At 34.2% G+C, this 17,252-nt stretch overlaps 1 protein-coding gene across 1 annotated transcript in view; it reads left to right on the top strand.

Moving 5' to 3' along the window:
* LOC107659525 (inositol 1,4,5-trisphosphate receptor type 1-like) overlaps positions 1 to 17,252 on the top strand; it is a 167,435-nt gene that overhangs the window by 37,123 nt on the left and 113,060 nt on the right. The window contains exons 7-17 of the mRNA XM_016448504.1: positions 1,415 to 1,513; positions 1,890 to 1,973; positions 2,077 to 2,223; positions 3,426 to 3,530; positions 4,978 to 5,022; positions 5,123 to 5,152; positions 7,241 to 7,395; positions 13,193 to 13,292; positions 14,556 to 14,716; positions 15,021 to 15,162; positions 16,223 to 16,381. Coding sequence (XP_016303990.1) covers positions 1,415 to 1,513; positions 1,890 to 1,973; positions 2,077 to 2,223; positions 3,426 to 3,530; positions 4,978 to 5,022; positions 5,123 to 5,152; positions 7,241 to 7,395; positions 13,193 to 13,292; positions 14,556 to 14,716; positions 15,021 to 15,162; positions 16,223 to 16,381 — 1,227 coding nt within the window. The remainder of the gene's footprint in view (positions 1 to 1,414; positions 1,514 to 1,889; positions 1,974 to 2,076; positions 2,224 to 3,425; positions 3,531 to 4,977; positions 5,023 to 5,122; positions 5,153 to 7,240; positions 7,396 to 13,192; positions 13,293 to 14,555; positions 14,717 to 15,020; positions 15,163 to 16,222; positions 16,382 to 17,252) is intronic.

Genomic DNA, 17,252 nt, shown 5'->3' with positions numbered 1-17,252 from the left:
ATATAGAAAAGTTAAAATTTTAATTTAATAATATAAATGTATATAAATGTATATGTATATAAAAGAAGTATGTAGTGTGTATATATCGTGATAGTGAGCAGTTTCTGCAGAGGCGAGCAGCAATGAAAAATGCTGTCTTGCAAACTGGGCCAAATTATATAAACTCAGTACCCTACGTTTGTTTTCAAGCAGACTCAGGTACAATTCCTAAATGGCTAAATAAATCGAACTTGGATGTCAGATGTACTCTGCGATGCACCAGGGGCTCTAAATGGCCTGAGCTGTAGTTACAACTTTTAAGCTTCTGGAAAACAGAACCAGAAGTCTCCATTTGCTCCATTAGATGTTGTTGAATGGGGGCCATGGGGTGTCATCCGCTGCTGATCTCTGGGGTAAAGAGTGTTTTTACATAAGCTTCCACTGACCGTTACATGATGTCAAAGCTCACAGCATTGAATTCCCCTGCTAATGCCATTAAAAATGGCCTCTGTGGGAGAGCGTCGCTGTCACTGAGCCTTAGTCACAGAAAGCCACGGCAATACTTTGAAACGGAACTGAACCTGGTCTTGTGGGATATGAATAATTTCAAAACTAAGGCACTAGAAGAGATCAACTTAAATTTGGTTTCCTTTAGCTATACTAGATTGCAGTATAGAATATAAAGCTATAGTATATTGCAGTATAGAATATAAAGCTATAGTAGATTCCTTTAGCTATAGTTGATTGCAGTATAGAATATAAATATCTGTTGTATTTGTACTTTTGTATTTTGTACTTTGCCAGATTTAAGTTGCATGGCGTTTAGATATAAAGTTGAAGTTTCAGTGTCTTCTAGGTTAGGGTGGTAGAAAAACACATGCATCTGTCCCCCTTAGTCCGTTTGCCGCGTGGCCCCCTCAAAGCGCGGGGCACCAGTAGCACCACCCTAAGGACAGCCCTGGTACACATTTACAAATGGACAATATCATTGTAGGAATAATCAATATAAATAAATACCTAGATAATAATACAATTCAATTCTCTGACACATAAATATACATATCTGTCATTACATAAATATAAAACTAAACAACACTGGTCATCACGTTTAAACCAGTTTCCACAAATAATAATCAGTTAAGGGGTAGAGGCTTCATCTTTTAAAATATGTGATCATAGGTTGCCACATCTCATAATTTTTGAACAGATCCCTTCATTAAATATTTAATTTTCTCTAATTGCTTGCATATTTTTTTTTTTTCTGGCTATACTTCTGATAAATTTTACCATAGAAGTAAAAGATGTTGACACGACAGTCACTTTCATGTAAGTAACATAAAAATGGTGAGGCCTGCCATTCTTGGTTTTGCTTGTGCAACATCCACAAACAATTTCTTCACAAAATATGTGTTTATTGAGCTTTTTTCTCTTTTAGGTTGTGATTGGGGATAAAGTGGTTTTGAATCCCGTAAACGCAGGACAGCCTCTACATGCCAGCAGCCATCAGCTGGTGGACAATCCTGGCTGCAATGAGGTTAAACTGCTTTTTCTTTCAGTTTGGCATTACACCATGTACTGTGAATGTATGTAAATAACATTATAAATACAGTTCTGCTCTTAACGGCTATGCAATAAGTGCTTTAAATGGAAACGTACTGTCTGTAAATTAGCTTTAGCTGCATAAAACTGGAATTACTGTCCATTCAATTAGAACCCAGTGTTAGTGTGAAGGCTATTATGATATGATAACACTAATTTAAGAGCCACTTTCTCTGCCAGAATGTCAGAGAAATTATGGATTATAATGGATTATGAATTATTGTTTTAAGTAAGTGCTAATGCTCAAAAAAAAAAAACATAGTTTATCTTATGACACCCCCTCCTCCCTTTTTCCTCTCCGTTCTCCTCAGGTGAACTCAGTGAACTGCAACACTAGCTGGAAGATTGTTTTATTTATGAAATGGAGTGACAACAAGGAAATCATTCTTAAAGGGGTAGGTGCTTCACACACATGGAATATGGTCTGAGTTCCTGGAGTTGTTGTTGTTGATGGTTCTAGAATGTGATGTTGCTAATTCCTTCTTTCTGGTTGCTAAGGGTGATGTGGTTCGACTGTTTCATGCCGAGCAAGAGAAGTTTCTCACTTGCGATGAACACAGGAAGAAGCAATATGTGTTCCTGCGAACCACCGGCCGCCAGTCCGCCACCTCTGCTACCAGCAGCAAAGCACTGTGGGAAGTGGAGGTGAGTTGCATGTTTTGTCCATTAAGATTATCTTTTCACTTTTCAAATGAACACAACTGTTATGAATTTGGCCTAAATACAGTTGCCAGATGTAAAAAGCTAACATGAAGGCATAAACTACACCACGGTCGCATGACTTAAACGTCACTTCTAATAAGCTTCCGCTAACTCTTTCAATCTTAAATTAAATCAAAATTCTTTATTTAAAATCTACAAGGAAAGTTTGTGAGGCTGTTAAAGCAGACTAGTGAGTAGATGAGTTTTTCTGTTCAGCATTATGATATTCAATCAATCCCTTCAGTTTTCGCAATTCAGTGATCGAGAAAGTGCGAAATCAAAAAAAAAGTTTTTTTGTTTTTTTTTTGCAAACCATAATTCGCCATTTAACTGCAAAATAATCACCAAAAAAAAGCAGAAATCCATTTGGAGCTGTGCGTTAGGTCTTAAAGTGACAGCAGCCTAATAACCCTGCTGCTGTCTGTGTCTTTAATCAACAACAACTATGTTAATCAACAACACAATACAAAGAAAAATATCACTCATACTCCTGAGTGAAGAACTTTAGTAGATTTAAAGGGATAGTTCACCCAAAAGTGAAAATTACCTCATGATTTACTCACCCTCAAGCCATCCTAAGTGTATAGGACTTTCTTCTTTCAGATTAATACAATCTGAGTTATATTAAAAAATGTCCTGGCTCTTCCAAACTTTATAATGGCAGTGAATGGCTGTTGAGATTTTGAAGTCCAATAAAAGTGCGTTTTTGGGTGAACTATCCCTTTAATAATGACCAATGTATATTTATTTCATACACTAAAGACTGTGCAGTGTTTTATTTTAAATTTGATTATTCCGTTTCTGTAATAGAAACATTTCTAGAAACTATCACCTTAAAATTAGTCATTTTGATCGTAATGAAGCCCTGGTAGCAGGGGCGTAGATTACGTGGGGGACGCGGGGGACGTGTCCCCCCCACTTTTAATATCACATAAATTCGTCCCCCCGCACTTTTTCGGGCAAGTGTGTTCGCATAGACGGTGTGAGTAAATATAGATTTAAATTCAAAGATCGGACGTTCAAATAAACTTATTTACGGGTTTTAGGACTCATTCCCACAGCACTCTTATTGTAATTTTGTGCGAAGGGTCCCTTTAAGTACAGCATATGCTAATTGTGCCATTCCTCCCAATCTCATATTTCAGGTGGTTCACCATGACCCGTGTCGCGGTGGCGCTGGTTACTGGAATAGTCTTTTCAGGTTTAAACACCTGGCCACAGGACACTACCTGGCAGCAGAGGTGAGTGAGGTGTGTTCTACTAGCTCGGGACCCTCCCTCAGCTGTTCCCAGATCAGCACTAACCTCTCTCACTGGGTAGGGGACCTTACTAACTTCCTCTAGATTTTCTCTGGCTAAAAACTGCAGTCTGTAAGATTTTCAGCATCCCTCTGGAGGTTTCCATCAGACCTCAAACCTGACTCGAGCTAATTTTTGCCCAGCTAGATGCCAAATTGATTAAATCTTACATAGTGCAGCTTTAATCACATCTATGGCGCTGTTCTTTGAACATGGCTAGCTTGGTTAGCAAGATATGTTTAAGGATATTTTGACATAAACCTGCATTATATGTATTTTTAACCTTCTGAGCACTTTTTACTTCAAAATTTGATGCATTTCAGAGTGACAATGAAAATGAAAATGCAATGAAAAAATGAACAAGTCTTTTGTTTTGATGATAGATTTTATATACTAATTATAGGTTATTTTTCTCATTTTTAATTACTTTCCAACTCATCAGAAGCCATTCAATAGTTTAATGTGAGGGATGAATATTCAAGTCATTAAATTAAAGTTCAAATTAGTTCCAAAATAAATAAATAAAAATAAAGTTCAAAATGTTTTATTAACATTTTTCCAGATTTGGCTACACTTACATTTAGTCATTCAATTTTTTCACTGAATGTTTAGATTTTATAAAATTATGCAATCAAGATTCCCCCCCCCCCATAAAATACTCAGAATTTTGGTATTTGAATTGGATTGGTTCTGAAAAAAAAAAAGGGATTGGTGCATCCCTAATTTTTATTTTAGTTTAGTTCTTAATGTAGTTTTGAGATATGCTTTTGTCATTCTTCTTTTTTTATTACTACTACTATTTAGGTTTAATACATTTTTATTTCACTTTTAGTTTTTATTTATTTCCAGTTAGTATGTTAGCATGTTAATGCTCATTTTTTTTTTAGTGTTTTTTTCTTTTTTACTTTTTCATTTGTTATTTCAACAGCTTCATTTTAATTAACAAAATCGTTTTAATTATTTACTTGCATTATCTTTGTGTAATATTAAAATTTGTTTGATGATCTGAATCTTTTAAGTGCGACAAATATGCAAAAAATTAAAAAAACAGGAAGGGGGCCAACACTTTTTCACACCACTGTATATATAAAATGATGTACACCAGTTCTTTACAGTGGGACAAGGAATTTAAATTATAGTAAAAGGGGTTAAATCTGAAATCATGTGCATGAGCTTTAAATAAAGGAAAATCTTGGGTTTATGTCAAATCTTGAAACGTATCTCTCTAACCAAGTAGAACATGTTCAAAGATCAGGACCCTGTCTTACTTTATTTTAGTTTTAATAGGTTGTGCCTAATCAATCAATGAATTGATTTCCTGATCAGTTGCCTGCCAAATAGAATGATCTGATTTCTTTTAGCATTTTGAGGACATTTTTGGTGATTTATCCGTTCACAGGTTAATCCTGACTATGAGGAAGAGTCACAGGAATCACGTTCATCTGTAAGTAGTTTCATTTCTGTTAAATAGTTGTCATTCTTGTGTACTGTACTGTGTGGATATACAGTATGTGTGCTGGCTGATTTTTTGTTTCCGGTTTCAGGTGGCAGATTTTTCACCCTTTAACTTCCAGGTACTGTCAGACCTACTCTCATACAACGCTTATGTAGCTTCATCTTCATGGTCAAAGTTCAAAATCAAAGCACGCCCCTTTAGAACTGTTCCCCATAATTCTCTTTGCATAGCTCTGTGCGTTCTATACAGTATGTGTTGTTGTGAAGTGTTTGTGATCTTTGCAGCTTTGTTTGTTGTTGTTGCTCATTATAGTTTTAAAATGTGGTTCTGTACACGTTATGATACATCAACAGCATTTGTGGGCAAAATTCAGTTACGGTGTTATTTTAATATTATCTATATACTATTTTAGTATTTGTTAATATTTCGAATGGGATTTTATTTTTGATTTCATTATGTTTTTAATTTAGTTTTAGTTTTAGTAATTTTTAAAAACGTGTTTTTCTGTCCTTTTTAATATTTCTAAATAGCTGTCATTATTATTATATATTTTTTTCAGTTTTAGTTTTATACAAATTATTACTACAACTTTATATCAGTTACTTGCCAATGCCTCCTTTCTAATTTTTGGTTAAGTTTTTTTTTTTTAAATAAAAAATATTTTAAATAAAATATTTCATTTCATTTCAGCTTAGTTTTAGCTTTTAGTTTTAGTTAACAATATCAAAACTGTTTATAATGAAAGTAATGGGGGGAAACCCACTGAATAGAATGTGTATCTGCGAGTGTAGCTACGAGACAAGAAATGTATATGTAAAATCCCTACCAACCTTGTCTGTGCAAAATTATATGAAATATTAAAACTCTTTAAAACTGATCATGCAAGTAAACCCTGTGACTTTTGCATCATACATGCTTGGATACAGGTAGGAGACTGTTTTAATAGAGAAAAATACCAAACACAGAAACTGCATTGATGACTAAAACTACAAGTCTGTTTGCCTAGAACTGTAGTCCCACCAAAAAAACAAAAAAAAAACGACAAATTTGATAGCCTTGCAGTTCAAATAATACACATTTTAAGAACAACAAGTCTGTTTGCCTAGAACTGTAGTCCCACCAAAAAAACAAAAAAAACCGACAGATTTGATAGCCTTGCAGTTCAAATAATACACATTTTAAGAACAAATAATGCAAGTGTTTTAACAAAAATACAACCTTCACATTTCTGTATGTAAACCCTTAAAATGCATTACAGTCAATTTAATTTTTTTGGTAAAAGATTTTATGCCATAAATGCTGTTGAATCTAACTTGAATAGAACCCCAGAATATTTTAAGAAAAATTCAGTTTCATTTCACTCACAAAGTAAATGCACTATTTATCTTTTTGCCTAGAACTGTAGTCCCACCAAAAAAACAAAAAAAAAACGACAAATTTGATAGCCTTGCAGTTCAAATAATACACATTTTAAGAACAAATAATGCAAGTGTTTTAACAAAAATACAACCTTCACATTTCTGTATGTAAACCCTTAAAATGCATTACAGTCAATTTAATTTTTTTGGTAAAAGATTTTATGCCATAAATGCTGTTGAATCTAACCTGAATAGAACCCCAGAATATTTTAAGAAAAATTCACAGTTTCATTTCACTCACAAAGTAAATGCACTATTTATCTTTTAAAAAATCAACCACAAGGTGGCCCTCTAGCTGTGAGTAAAGCAGTTTGAGCAGTGCAGCTCATCGCCTGCAGGTGGCAGTATAACCCCGTCATTTGTTTAAAGCGGCAGTTCCTCCTTTGTTGCTAGTGTGCATGTACTAAGCTTTGCACCCAAATCTCAATTTAATCATTATGTTTGTTGATAACAGACCCTTAGGTCAGGTTTATAAAATCTAAGTTGAAAATTTCCCCTGAGTTTCTCTGAAATGAACCAAGAAGCAGTTAACTTTATTGTTGACTAAAAAACTGCTAAACCTGTTTTGCTAGAACCCACATATACCGCACCATGAGACTGATCGAGAGATGCTTCTTTGTCATGTTCTCGAACGCTTTGTAGAACTTCATGTCACATGCAGAGTTGTAAGCATGTCACGAATCAAAGATTGTTTCCTCAGCTAAGACTGGTTTTATCTTAGTCACATAATCAATAAACTGAGCGAGGTGTTGTGTCTCCATGGTTACGTGGTCCCCTCTCTCCTCTAGCTGGACTCGGAGCTTGAAGCTCTGCGAGCACGTCTGCGAACACCCAACGAGAAGGTCCTGTACACCCTCGTGTCCGTCCCTGATGGCAATGACATCTCCTCCATATTTGAGCTGGATCCCACCACCCTCAGAGGAGGAGACTCCCTCGTCCCCAGGTACACACTGGACCATAATTGCATTATAATAAAATAATTTAAGGTATAACCATCTTTGAAACCAGTACAGGTTTAAATGTTACAGTTCAAAACTGCATATGTCGTTAATTGTTATAGTGATCCTATACAAACTTACCTGAACAGTGTAAATCTGCTTTGTAGTAGGCCACATGATGAATTCAAGTTGGTCAAAACTAAATTTAGCATGAGCTCTGCTCACGAGTGATTTTTAAAATACTAATATAGCAGTGTGTCTGTGTTTTATCTATTATAATGTTATTGTATTATCTACTATAATTTATTATATAATATTAAAAAAAATTCTGCATCATATATATATATATATATATATATACAGTATATAAGTATCCTATACTAGTGGCCTAAGACTTTTGCACAGTACTGTACATATATACTGTGCTGTATGTATATATATATAACTCATCAAATGTGAAGGGGATTTTGAAATATACTTTATTTGTTTTTCATTGTAAATTGTTTACTTTTTTATATACACAAAGATGTATGTATATATAAATGCTTTTTTATATACAAGTACTTTTTTATATACACAAAGTTTGATTTGTATTCAGCACCAAAAGTATGTAAACATGTAAAAATATAATATTGTACTTTTCATTTTAGACAATATTCTACAGTAAAAATTCTATTTAAAGTTAAATCTAATCTTTGTAACCATATTTGGTAATGTTTATAGATAAGCAAGCAACCAACCAACCAACAGATGAATTATAATCTGCTTGAAGAACATTTTTGGCAGTTTTAAGTTTCTTTATAATTTGTTGCTTTGAGTATTTACTATAATATTTTACATGGCAAGTAAGCATGTTTCATATCCAAATACTCATTACCATTAGGCAACATAGTGCTGTTATTAGTTATTAATAATATAAAATATATTGTAATATTTTGACTCACTGACTGATTGATTAAATAAAATAAAATTAAAAATAAATAAAATTAAATACATTTAAATAAAAATGTTTACAATTAAACATTTGTGATGTTTAACTTTAAATATTACTATAATCATCACTGAGAATAATTAGAATAATATAGTATAACAAAGAATTTGAGGGAAAATTAATGAAAATAATATAAAAAAGTCTTTTTAGGAGGAAGTTTGACCTGTAAATATTTCTGCTGTTTACCCCATTAAATGACAAAATAGAAATGTATGTGATTAATTGGTGTAGTAGTGCATGCAGAGATTGTATAATGTAAATTGTGTTGGCAGCTCAGGGTTAATCAGACTTTGAGTTGGAGTGGTAGGTTCACTGCTGTCAGTTTGAGCTCTGAGTAATGTGAGATTCCTGTTTATGATACGAGATTCATGTCTCGATCTCTGATTGTGAAGAGTGAAATATGATTTTGCCCCAGCCCAACCCATCCAAAATCCACACAGTGGCTGATTAAGTTGTTTTCAGGCCTGTGGGATATTTGAATTTAGTAGTAAACGACCCTTAATGAACCTAAAGAGAAAATGTATCTGATTCATATGGCTATGGATACAAGTCACAGGAAAGATGTCGTTTTGCACTCATGCATTTTCCTGGTATTTCTGGAAGTCGCCTGCATCTCCCGAGGTCTGGTGACTCGTTTGGTTTGTTTTTAACTATAAGATCTGTTGTCTCAATGAATCATGCATGACAGAACACGAGAGAGAGATGACAGATTTGGAAAAATGCACACATGCGATCACATGTCTGCTCTCACACCCATCAGACTCTTTGTCCACATACCACACAACCCAAGCGCTTCCAGGGTGGAGTGCGCACGTGTCGCATTGTGTGTGTGCTTGCCTCATCCAGATACCTGCAAATTCGTACTTTTCTTTCTGAAAATAGCCAGGAAAGTCCCGACAGGGTGTGGAGGCAGGAAATCAGGGTGACCGTGCACTTTGCCAGCGTGATATCTTTCCATGTTGTCGAGACATGTTGTTAAACCAGAAGCCAGATGTTGCGTAACCGTCCACCCCCAGATTCCCTTATTTATGTAAGCAATCACTTGGAAAGTGGTTTTATGAAGTCATCTTCCTTGCTGCTCAGAATCAGAAGATAGTAGGGGAAATTCTGTTTTGGTATTAAATGGGTGAATCACATGAAGGTGTCCAGATTATGTTTATGATTGATGTACATAGAATTTACAAAAGTTTATAGAAAGCATATTAAATCCCAGTAAAGTGTGCTGAAATGTTCCAAATAACGTCTGTGAAAATAATGGGTCAAAATATGGGTGAAATAATATTTTAAATGATTATTATTTTTGCTGACAAATTGTTAAAACAGTGGTTTGAAGGATAGTGGTAAGATTTAAAATGGTAATGAATTCATATTTAGGGGCTGCACTGTGGTCCTTAAATAGTGTTTTTTTTTTAATGTCTTGTAATGATTTGTAAATATTTTTTAATAGTTTTAAATATGCCTGTTAGGATTTTTTTGGTACATAAACTATTGTGAAACTGAAAAACATTTTAGTGGGTGTCTTATGTAAATCTTGGTAAAAATGAATGATATTTTCTTTCATTATTGTTTTGCTCAAAAAATAAAATAAAGCAGGGCACATTCTAATGTATAAGAAGAAAAAAAAATCTGTAATAAACTTTTATAGTTTTAATGCTTAAAAACACTTTTGTCCATAGGCTATATGTTATGTGTGTTTGTTATATACATACATATATATTGTATGCATATGCAGAATTGATAATTACAAAAAACAAGAAACTTTATATATATTTACTTTTTTATTATTTATTTAAAAATGTATATTTTATATAAATTTTAATTAATTTTTTTTGTTATTTATATATTTTATTTATCCTTTACCGTTTAAGATGTTTTCCATTGTGGCATTATTTACTTCTTCCAAATTTGCATTGCCCTAATATATCCAGTAGTTTAACCTTTTGATTTTTTTTTAAAATTTTTTTTTTTATATTTATTTTTTTTGGCATTGTGGTCATGGGTGCTAAAAAATAACCTTTTAAATAACATTTTCAAAATGTAACAACTTATTAATTTCTTGTGATTTTTGTGGTGATATAGGACCCAGACACTTTCTTGAAAGGTTTCATGACATGAGTTTCTATTTGAATGCAGTCTGATGCATGTGAGCGTGAGCTGATGACGGATGTGTGTTTGTGTGTCTTGAATCAATAACTGCTTCTTTGTATTTTGAGTCTATGGGCCTTGAACACATCTATAGGTTATCAACCCTCTCAATCACATGCTTTGAATGGGTTTCATGAGACACTAAGCCGCTGGCAGTCATGTGTGTAACATGCTGAACTGTGGCCTTATCTTGTGTGTGAGAGAGATCATCTTTAAGTTGGGTCCTAGTAAAAGGATTTTCAAAGTCATGGCTTTAAGTGTGACCTGAAATACCCTCAGTCTCACAAACCAGCACTCGTTCACGGTACCGGAGGGCTGTAGATGTGACTAATTAGCCTAAGGGAGCACAGGGGGCACACACACACACACTCATACACACAAAGATAATCCTGTTAGTCACATAGGCGATTACACATCTGTGCCAGGAATACAGATGTGTCTGATGTCCACTTGTGGTCCGTCTAAAGCCTGGTTATGTGTGTGAGTATGTTTGTGTGAACTATTAGGCCCAATTTTACTTACTTGTGTGTGTAATTGTATAGATGTGTGTCCTTTGAGTGAATGAATTCTGTGACTCTTTGGTTACATTCAAGCCTCAGTTGAATGAGGCCCAAATCAGATCCTCATGAAATGACAGTGACACAGAGCTGGGTGACAGATGGCAAAAATCATATTTTCAGTTTTATATGTCAATCTAATGTGTATTTGATGCATGCCATTTTAAGATCAAGTCTAACTGAATAAAGAAATACTCAGTCTGATATGAATTAGACTCTTTCAAGTGCAAAAATAGCCTCTGGAATTAAAAAAAAAAGTAAGTCAGTAAGATCTTTCTCTCTTATGATCACCTAGGCTGCATTTATTTAAACAAAAATGCCGTAAAAGCTGTAGTATTGTGAAATATTTTTCCAATTTAAAATGGCTGTTTTCTGTTTTAATATATGTTACAATGCAATTTATTCCTGTGATGCGAAGCTGAATTTTCAGCATCATTACTCCAGTCTTCAGTGTCACATGATCCTTCAGCTGATTTGGTGCTCAAGAAACATTTCTTATCATTATCATTGTTGAAAACAGTCGTGCTGCTTAATATTTTTGTGGAAAATGTGATGCATTTTTATGATTCTTTGATGAATAGAATGTTTTAAAGAACAGCGTTTATTAGAAATGTTGTTTTTTGCCACTTTTGATCAATGTAATGCACCCTTGATGAATAAAAGTATTAATTAAATTAAAAAAAGAAAAGTTGACCTAGAGTTAAGAGGTGACATTCTCTCTCACACTCACACACGCACACACAAAATAGAAAATAATGCCAAATCATGTTCTAGGTGGAGTATTTCTTTTCGTCAGTAATGTTCTTTGTACCATTATTAATTTTTTTCCCTTCCTCTCCATTGCAATTATTCATGCAATTTGACACCAACCTCCACTGCATAATATATTTCTCATTGTCTCTCTCTCCCCTTTTTTTAATGTTTCTGATGATGCAGCTCAGTTTAGAAGCATTGCCTGTTTAGACCAGTACCACATTTAAAAAAACAGATTGGATTACTGTGTGAACGTCGCCTTTGTGTGCAAGACTAATGTGAACAGGTGCATTGTGCTTGTGGCAATTTCGTAAAACGAGCATGAATTAACTATCTGGCCTGACAGGTATTGAACTTCCTTGTAGGGGTGTGTTTAAGCACCACACACACTTACACGCACTAAGAACAATAGTAGCTTTGATAGCCAGAAGGTCTGTGTGTGTAACTGCTATAGCTTCCCGCAGGCGCTGTTGGAGTCAGCGGCATGAACTCAGGGAAAGTTCATGTTTGGATTGTGCAGTACAACTACAAAAGCTTAAGTCTGCGAATGCATGAGCCTTAGAGCTAATTACTTAAACTTATTATCACAAACTATCACAAAAGATCTCAATTAGATCTGACTTAAGAAACATTATGTTCCTTACATTAGAGTTGCGGAGACTGGCACAGATGTTTGTTTGATATCCTCAATAGAGCCACTGTTCGGCATTAGACAGTTATATCCTCTTAAATGATGGATTCAACACCACATGAGTTTACAGGGGTCACAATGACCAGAAGGCTTCCCACCCCACCATATATGCCCTGAACCTAGTGACTTTTAAAGGTGCTCACATGACGTCTTAGTACAAAAGTGATTTATCCCCTAGTGAGCAATTGAATGACTGCTAAACTGAACTCATTTGCCCCCTAAATGTGACCCTAGACGACTCTCGCCACAGCAGGAATGTGCTGAGACCTCCTGTAACCTCTTGATGGTCTTAAGATTAAGGGTTAAAGGAGGTTATCAATTACCTTTCCAGTTACCTTCATTCATGTATAAATATTTAATGTAATTACATTTAAAATAAATAATGTACAAACGATTGAATAAATACATAAATATGTACATGCATGCATTTATACATAAATAAAAAAAAAAACATTTATAAACATTTCATTGCATTTTAAGTTAATAATATTAATAATAGTAGTTATTATTACGAGATGCTCATGAGTGCCATGTGAGCATCTATGTGTCGGTAATTTGTACAAAGCACAAGGTCACAATTTATTTTTTTTTATTAAGCAGATCATACATTTTGATATCTTTGACATGAGTGTTAGTGCTATTGAGTCTTTTTGTTTCCTCCTCAGGAGCTCGTATGTGAGACTGAGGCACTTGTGCACCAATACATGGGTCCACAGCACCAACAACCCCATAGACAAAGAGGAGGAGAAGCCAGTTATGTTACGGGTGGGTGTTGTTTTAGTAATTCGCAAAAAAATTCGATTAATTAATCTAATTAATCGCAAATTACATTTGGCTGTGAAATTACCCACAAAAGATATTTTAAAACCATTTAAAGCCATATTGTGTTAAATGAGAAAGTATCAAGTAGACATTACAAATAGTAGCTTTAGAAATAAATCTTTCATTTGATTCAACATAAAATTTATTACACAAACATTTAGGCTACAATTAACGGCCTAATATAAACTAAGGAACATAAAAGAAGGCACAAGGGTAGTTGATGACAGAATTAAAATTTTGGGGTGAACTATACCTTTAAGGTTTTTTTAATGAAATGATACTCTAAATAAGAAACTAAAGCTACCAGCAAATGGTCTTTATGAGTCTTTCATTCATTCGAATGAATGAACATGATTCGTTCAAAACGCTGATTCATTCAGAAACGAATCACTGCTGTGTTGCTCGGAGACGCACAACAATTCTGCTATGGCTATAAAGTAATATTTTCTCTGCAGAATTGAGCAAAGCAGACAATATTGTATTTAAAATGATATAGAAAACAATATTAACTTCTTATTTACTGAACTGTTATATAAAATCACATTTAAACTCGTGATAGATCGGGACAAACAGCACTCGTGTGATGCTCTCGCTGCCCGTGTGATATCGTTTATCATATGATATAAATATGAGACAAAAACATTTTTGTCAACAGTCAACTGTATGAAATGTAAGATGATGTACAGGTCTGGGGGTGGGACCAGTGCGTTAACTGCGTTAAAATAATCACGTTATTTTTTCATAACTAATGAAGTTAATGTGTTAAACTGACAGTTCTTTTATATATATATATATATATATATACACATATACATATTAAAAATCGAATTTTAAATAAATATAATTATTAATGCCATGGTGATCTTTTTTTTATGAAGAATATATAAATATGAATATGTAAAGAATATAAAAAGTATGAAGTATACATCAATCTATATAAAACACATATATATATATATAAATAAAGTCTGTGTAAAATAAGAAGTTATAGAATGTAAAAAATATATATATAAATTATATTTAAAATTACATTTTAAATAAACAATATGCCATGCTGAAATATTTTGTATGAAGTCTATGTAAAATGTAAAAGTTATAAAATAGAATGTATTATAGTCGACGTCATCTTCAATATAATATTGTTCCTATTATCATGTTATCGTCATATTATTGTTGCACTAAATTGCAATTTGTTTTCTCCTTCAGATTGGCACATCTCCTATCAAAGAAGATAAAGAGGCCTTCGCCATTGTGCCAGTCCCTCCTGCGGAGGTGAGGGACCTAGACTTAGCCAACGATGCCAGTAAAGTGTTGGCATCCATCGCTGGCAAGCTAGAGAAGGGCACAATCACCCAGAATGAAAGAAGGTACGACCCCTGAGATTATCTGGGATAGGAATGTGCTTGAGTTCTTTAGCGACCCCTGACTAAATGTTTTTGCTTCGACCTCATTTAACACTTCACGTTGTTTTACTGTATCAATTGATTACAGTGTACAAACTCTATGTGGGAACTATTCCCAGAGGTTTAAACTGGAATTTCAAAAGCATTGCTGTGATGAATGTGCAACATTTTCCACCACTTCTAGTGGAAAATTAAGTATTTTGCCCTTGATTAGGGACTGTTATGAGTTTAAACCAACTTGACCTTCTTTTCTCTGCACATTCTGTAGGTTTGTCACTAAGCTTCTCGAGGACCTTGTGTTTTTCGTGGTGGACATTCCCAACAATGGCCAGGATGTTTTGGAGATCATGGTCAATAAACCCAACCGTGAACGGCAGAAACTCATGAGAGAGCAGAATATCTTAAAACAGGTAGGATGTTCTTCGATACCACTTGTAGTGCCTAAAAGACATGCCCTTCACCTTAAAATGAACATTTTCAGGTGTAGAATAGGGATGTGCCCTAAGACCAATCGACTAGTCTAAAAGCCTCAGAAAACATTGTGTGCATATGCAATCCATTTGAAACGATGAATCAAACAGTCAAATAATTCTTGATACCTTATTATCCAAATTGTTCTTATTTTCCATCAAACGGTTAAAATTTTAAAATTTACACACTGACGGCAACAAAAGCAGCAGACGGCCGAATGAAAATTCAAATTCACTCTCTGACAGCAGGTGGCGCTTTTGGACAAGCAGACATACAGCGAATGCCATGGTTACCCTTGTAAACGCTGCACTAATAAACACTATTTATATTGAGATAACATGAAAAAATGTCAAAGAAAATCAGTTCCCTTTCATTCATAATGTGTCCTGTTTTAAACCTCTATCAAGAGGCGCAAAGAAAATGCATGCATGCAACATCTGAGGTGACATTACTTTATTTTTGGCTTGGTAACATTAAAATGACTAAATTTCCACTAGTCTACTAGTATTTCCAATTTCGACTAGTCTCACTCATCCCTGGTTTAGAATAACATTTAAAAGATTAAATGAGTAAAAGAGTAAATCAGTTTTTCTTGATATAAACATCAGGGCACATAAAAAGTCTTTCATTATGTAATTGCAAACTGAAACCTATTAACTTTTTGGTCAGGATGGTTGGTTCCAGAGACCATATTTAGATGGTATACAGTTTTAAAAATGATTGTTCCAGAAGGATTTTCTTTCCACAACGATGCCATAGAACAACAATTTTTGGATCTCTAAAGAACCTTTCAGTGAACAGTTCTTAAAAGAGTTCTCTTTTTCTTATTGTAATAAATATTAAAATAATCTGAAGAACATTTTTCTATTATAGAGAAGCTTTGTGCAGTGGAAAACTTCTAAACTTTCTTCAAAGCAAATAAGGAGCCTTTATTTTTAGGAGTGTAGATACATCAGATGTATTATTCATTCCAGTCTCCATTCTTCCTCCATCAAATAGATTTTTAAGCTGCTTCAGGCCCCATTCACAGACAGTGGTGATGGTCCCATGTTGCGTCTGGAGGAGCTGGGTGACCAGAGACACGCGCCCTTCAGGCACATCTGCAGACTGTGCTACCGTGTGCTGCGACATTCACAGCAGGACTACAGGAAGAACCAGGTGGGTCTACAGGAGCACCAGCCCACATGGGAGCATCTCTGGTTCAACCTTAAACCTCACAGACCTCATACAACGATTGATATGATATTTAACGAACATTTCAATATTGTTTTTTTATCTGTACGGTTTTTTTTTTCTCATAAAAAATCATATTGTGAAAATGCAGGACCCAAAGTCCCATTTATTTGTTCTCTAAAGCCATGCTGATATGATTCAATTCAGCTTGCCTTCATTTAGATTCTCTCTCATATATTCATAAACTTCAAGATGTTATCTGTGTCTGCAGGCTAGAGATATGCCGGTATCAAATTTTCATGTTGCGATTAATTGCTAATGCTTTTATCACGGTATACGGTATTGTCACGATATTGAAATTTAGTTTAAAAAAAGTGCTGTCATAATACAGTATAACAGGTTTAATAACTTTTTTTCTTATAACAAAAATAACAACATTTAAATGCAATGAAGCAATACAGAAAAAATGTATAAAGTTGGTACCAAAATTGGTACCGAGAACCGTGGATTTTCACTGGTATCGGTACCGAATGCTGAAATTTTGGTACCGTGACAACACTATTACACATGTCTAATGAATACTTTTTAAAGTGTTAAACCATTCTAAAAAACTATATATAATGCCATCTAACCTCAAACACTGAACTTTCAAAGGTTTCAAAATTCAGTGTCATGTATTTGTGGGTGTTGACATATCAATCAATGTAATTAATTAAATATATTTAATGCATTTAATTGTGTTCAATATGGTTTATTAATTTATTCTGTGTTTGACAAAGGAAGTGGCCATGTTTACACACACACACACACACACACACACAGACACACACACACACACAGAAAAAGTCCTTCCAAG

The sequence above is a fragment of the Sinocyclocheilus anshuiensis genome, unplaced genomic scaffold (genome assembly GCF_001515605.1).
Source record: "Sinocyclocheilus anshuiensis isolate Anshui unplaced genomic scaffold, SAMN03320099.WGS_v1.1 scaffold848, whole genome shotgun sequence".
Lineage (NCBI taxonomy): Eukaryota > Metazoa > Chordata > Actinopteri > Cypriniformes > Cyprinidae > Sinocyclocheilus > Sinocyclocheilus anshuiensis.
Note: the sequence above shows the minus strand (reverse complement) of the source record. Positions and strands in the feature narration are given on the sequence as shown.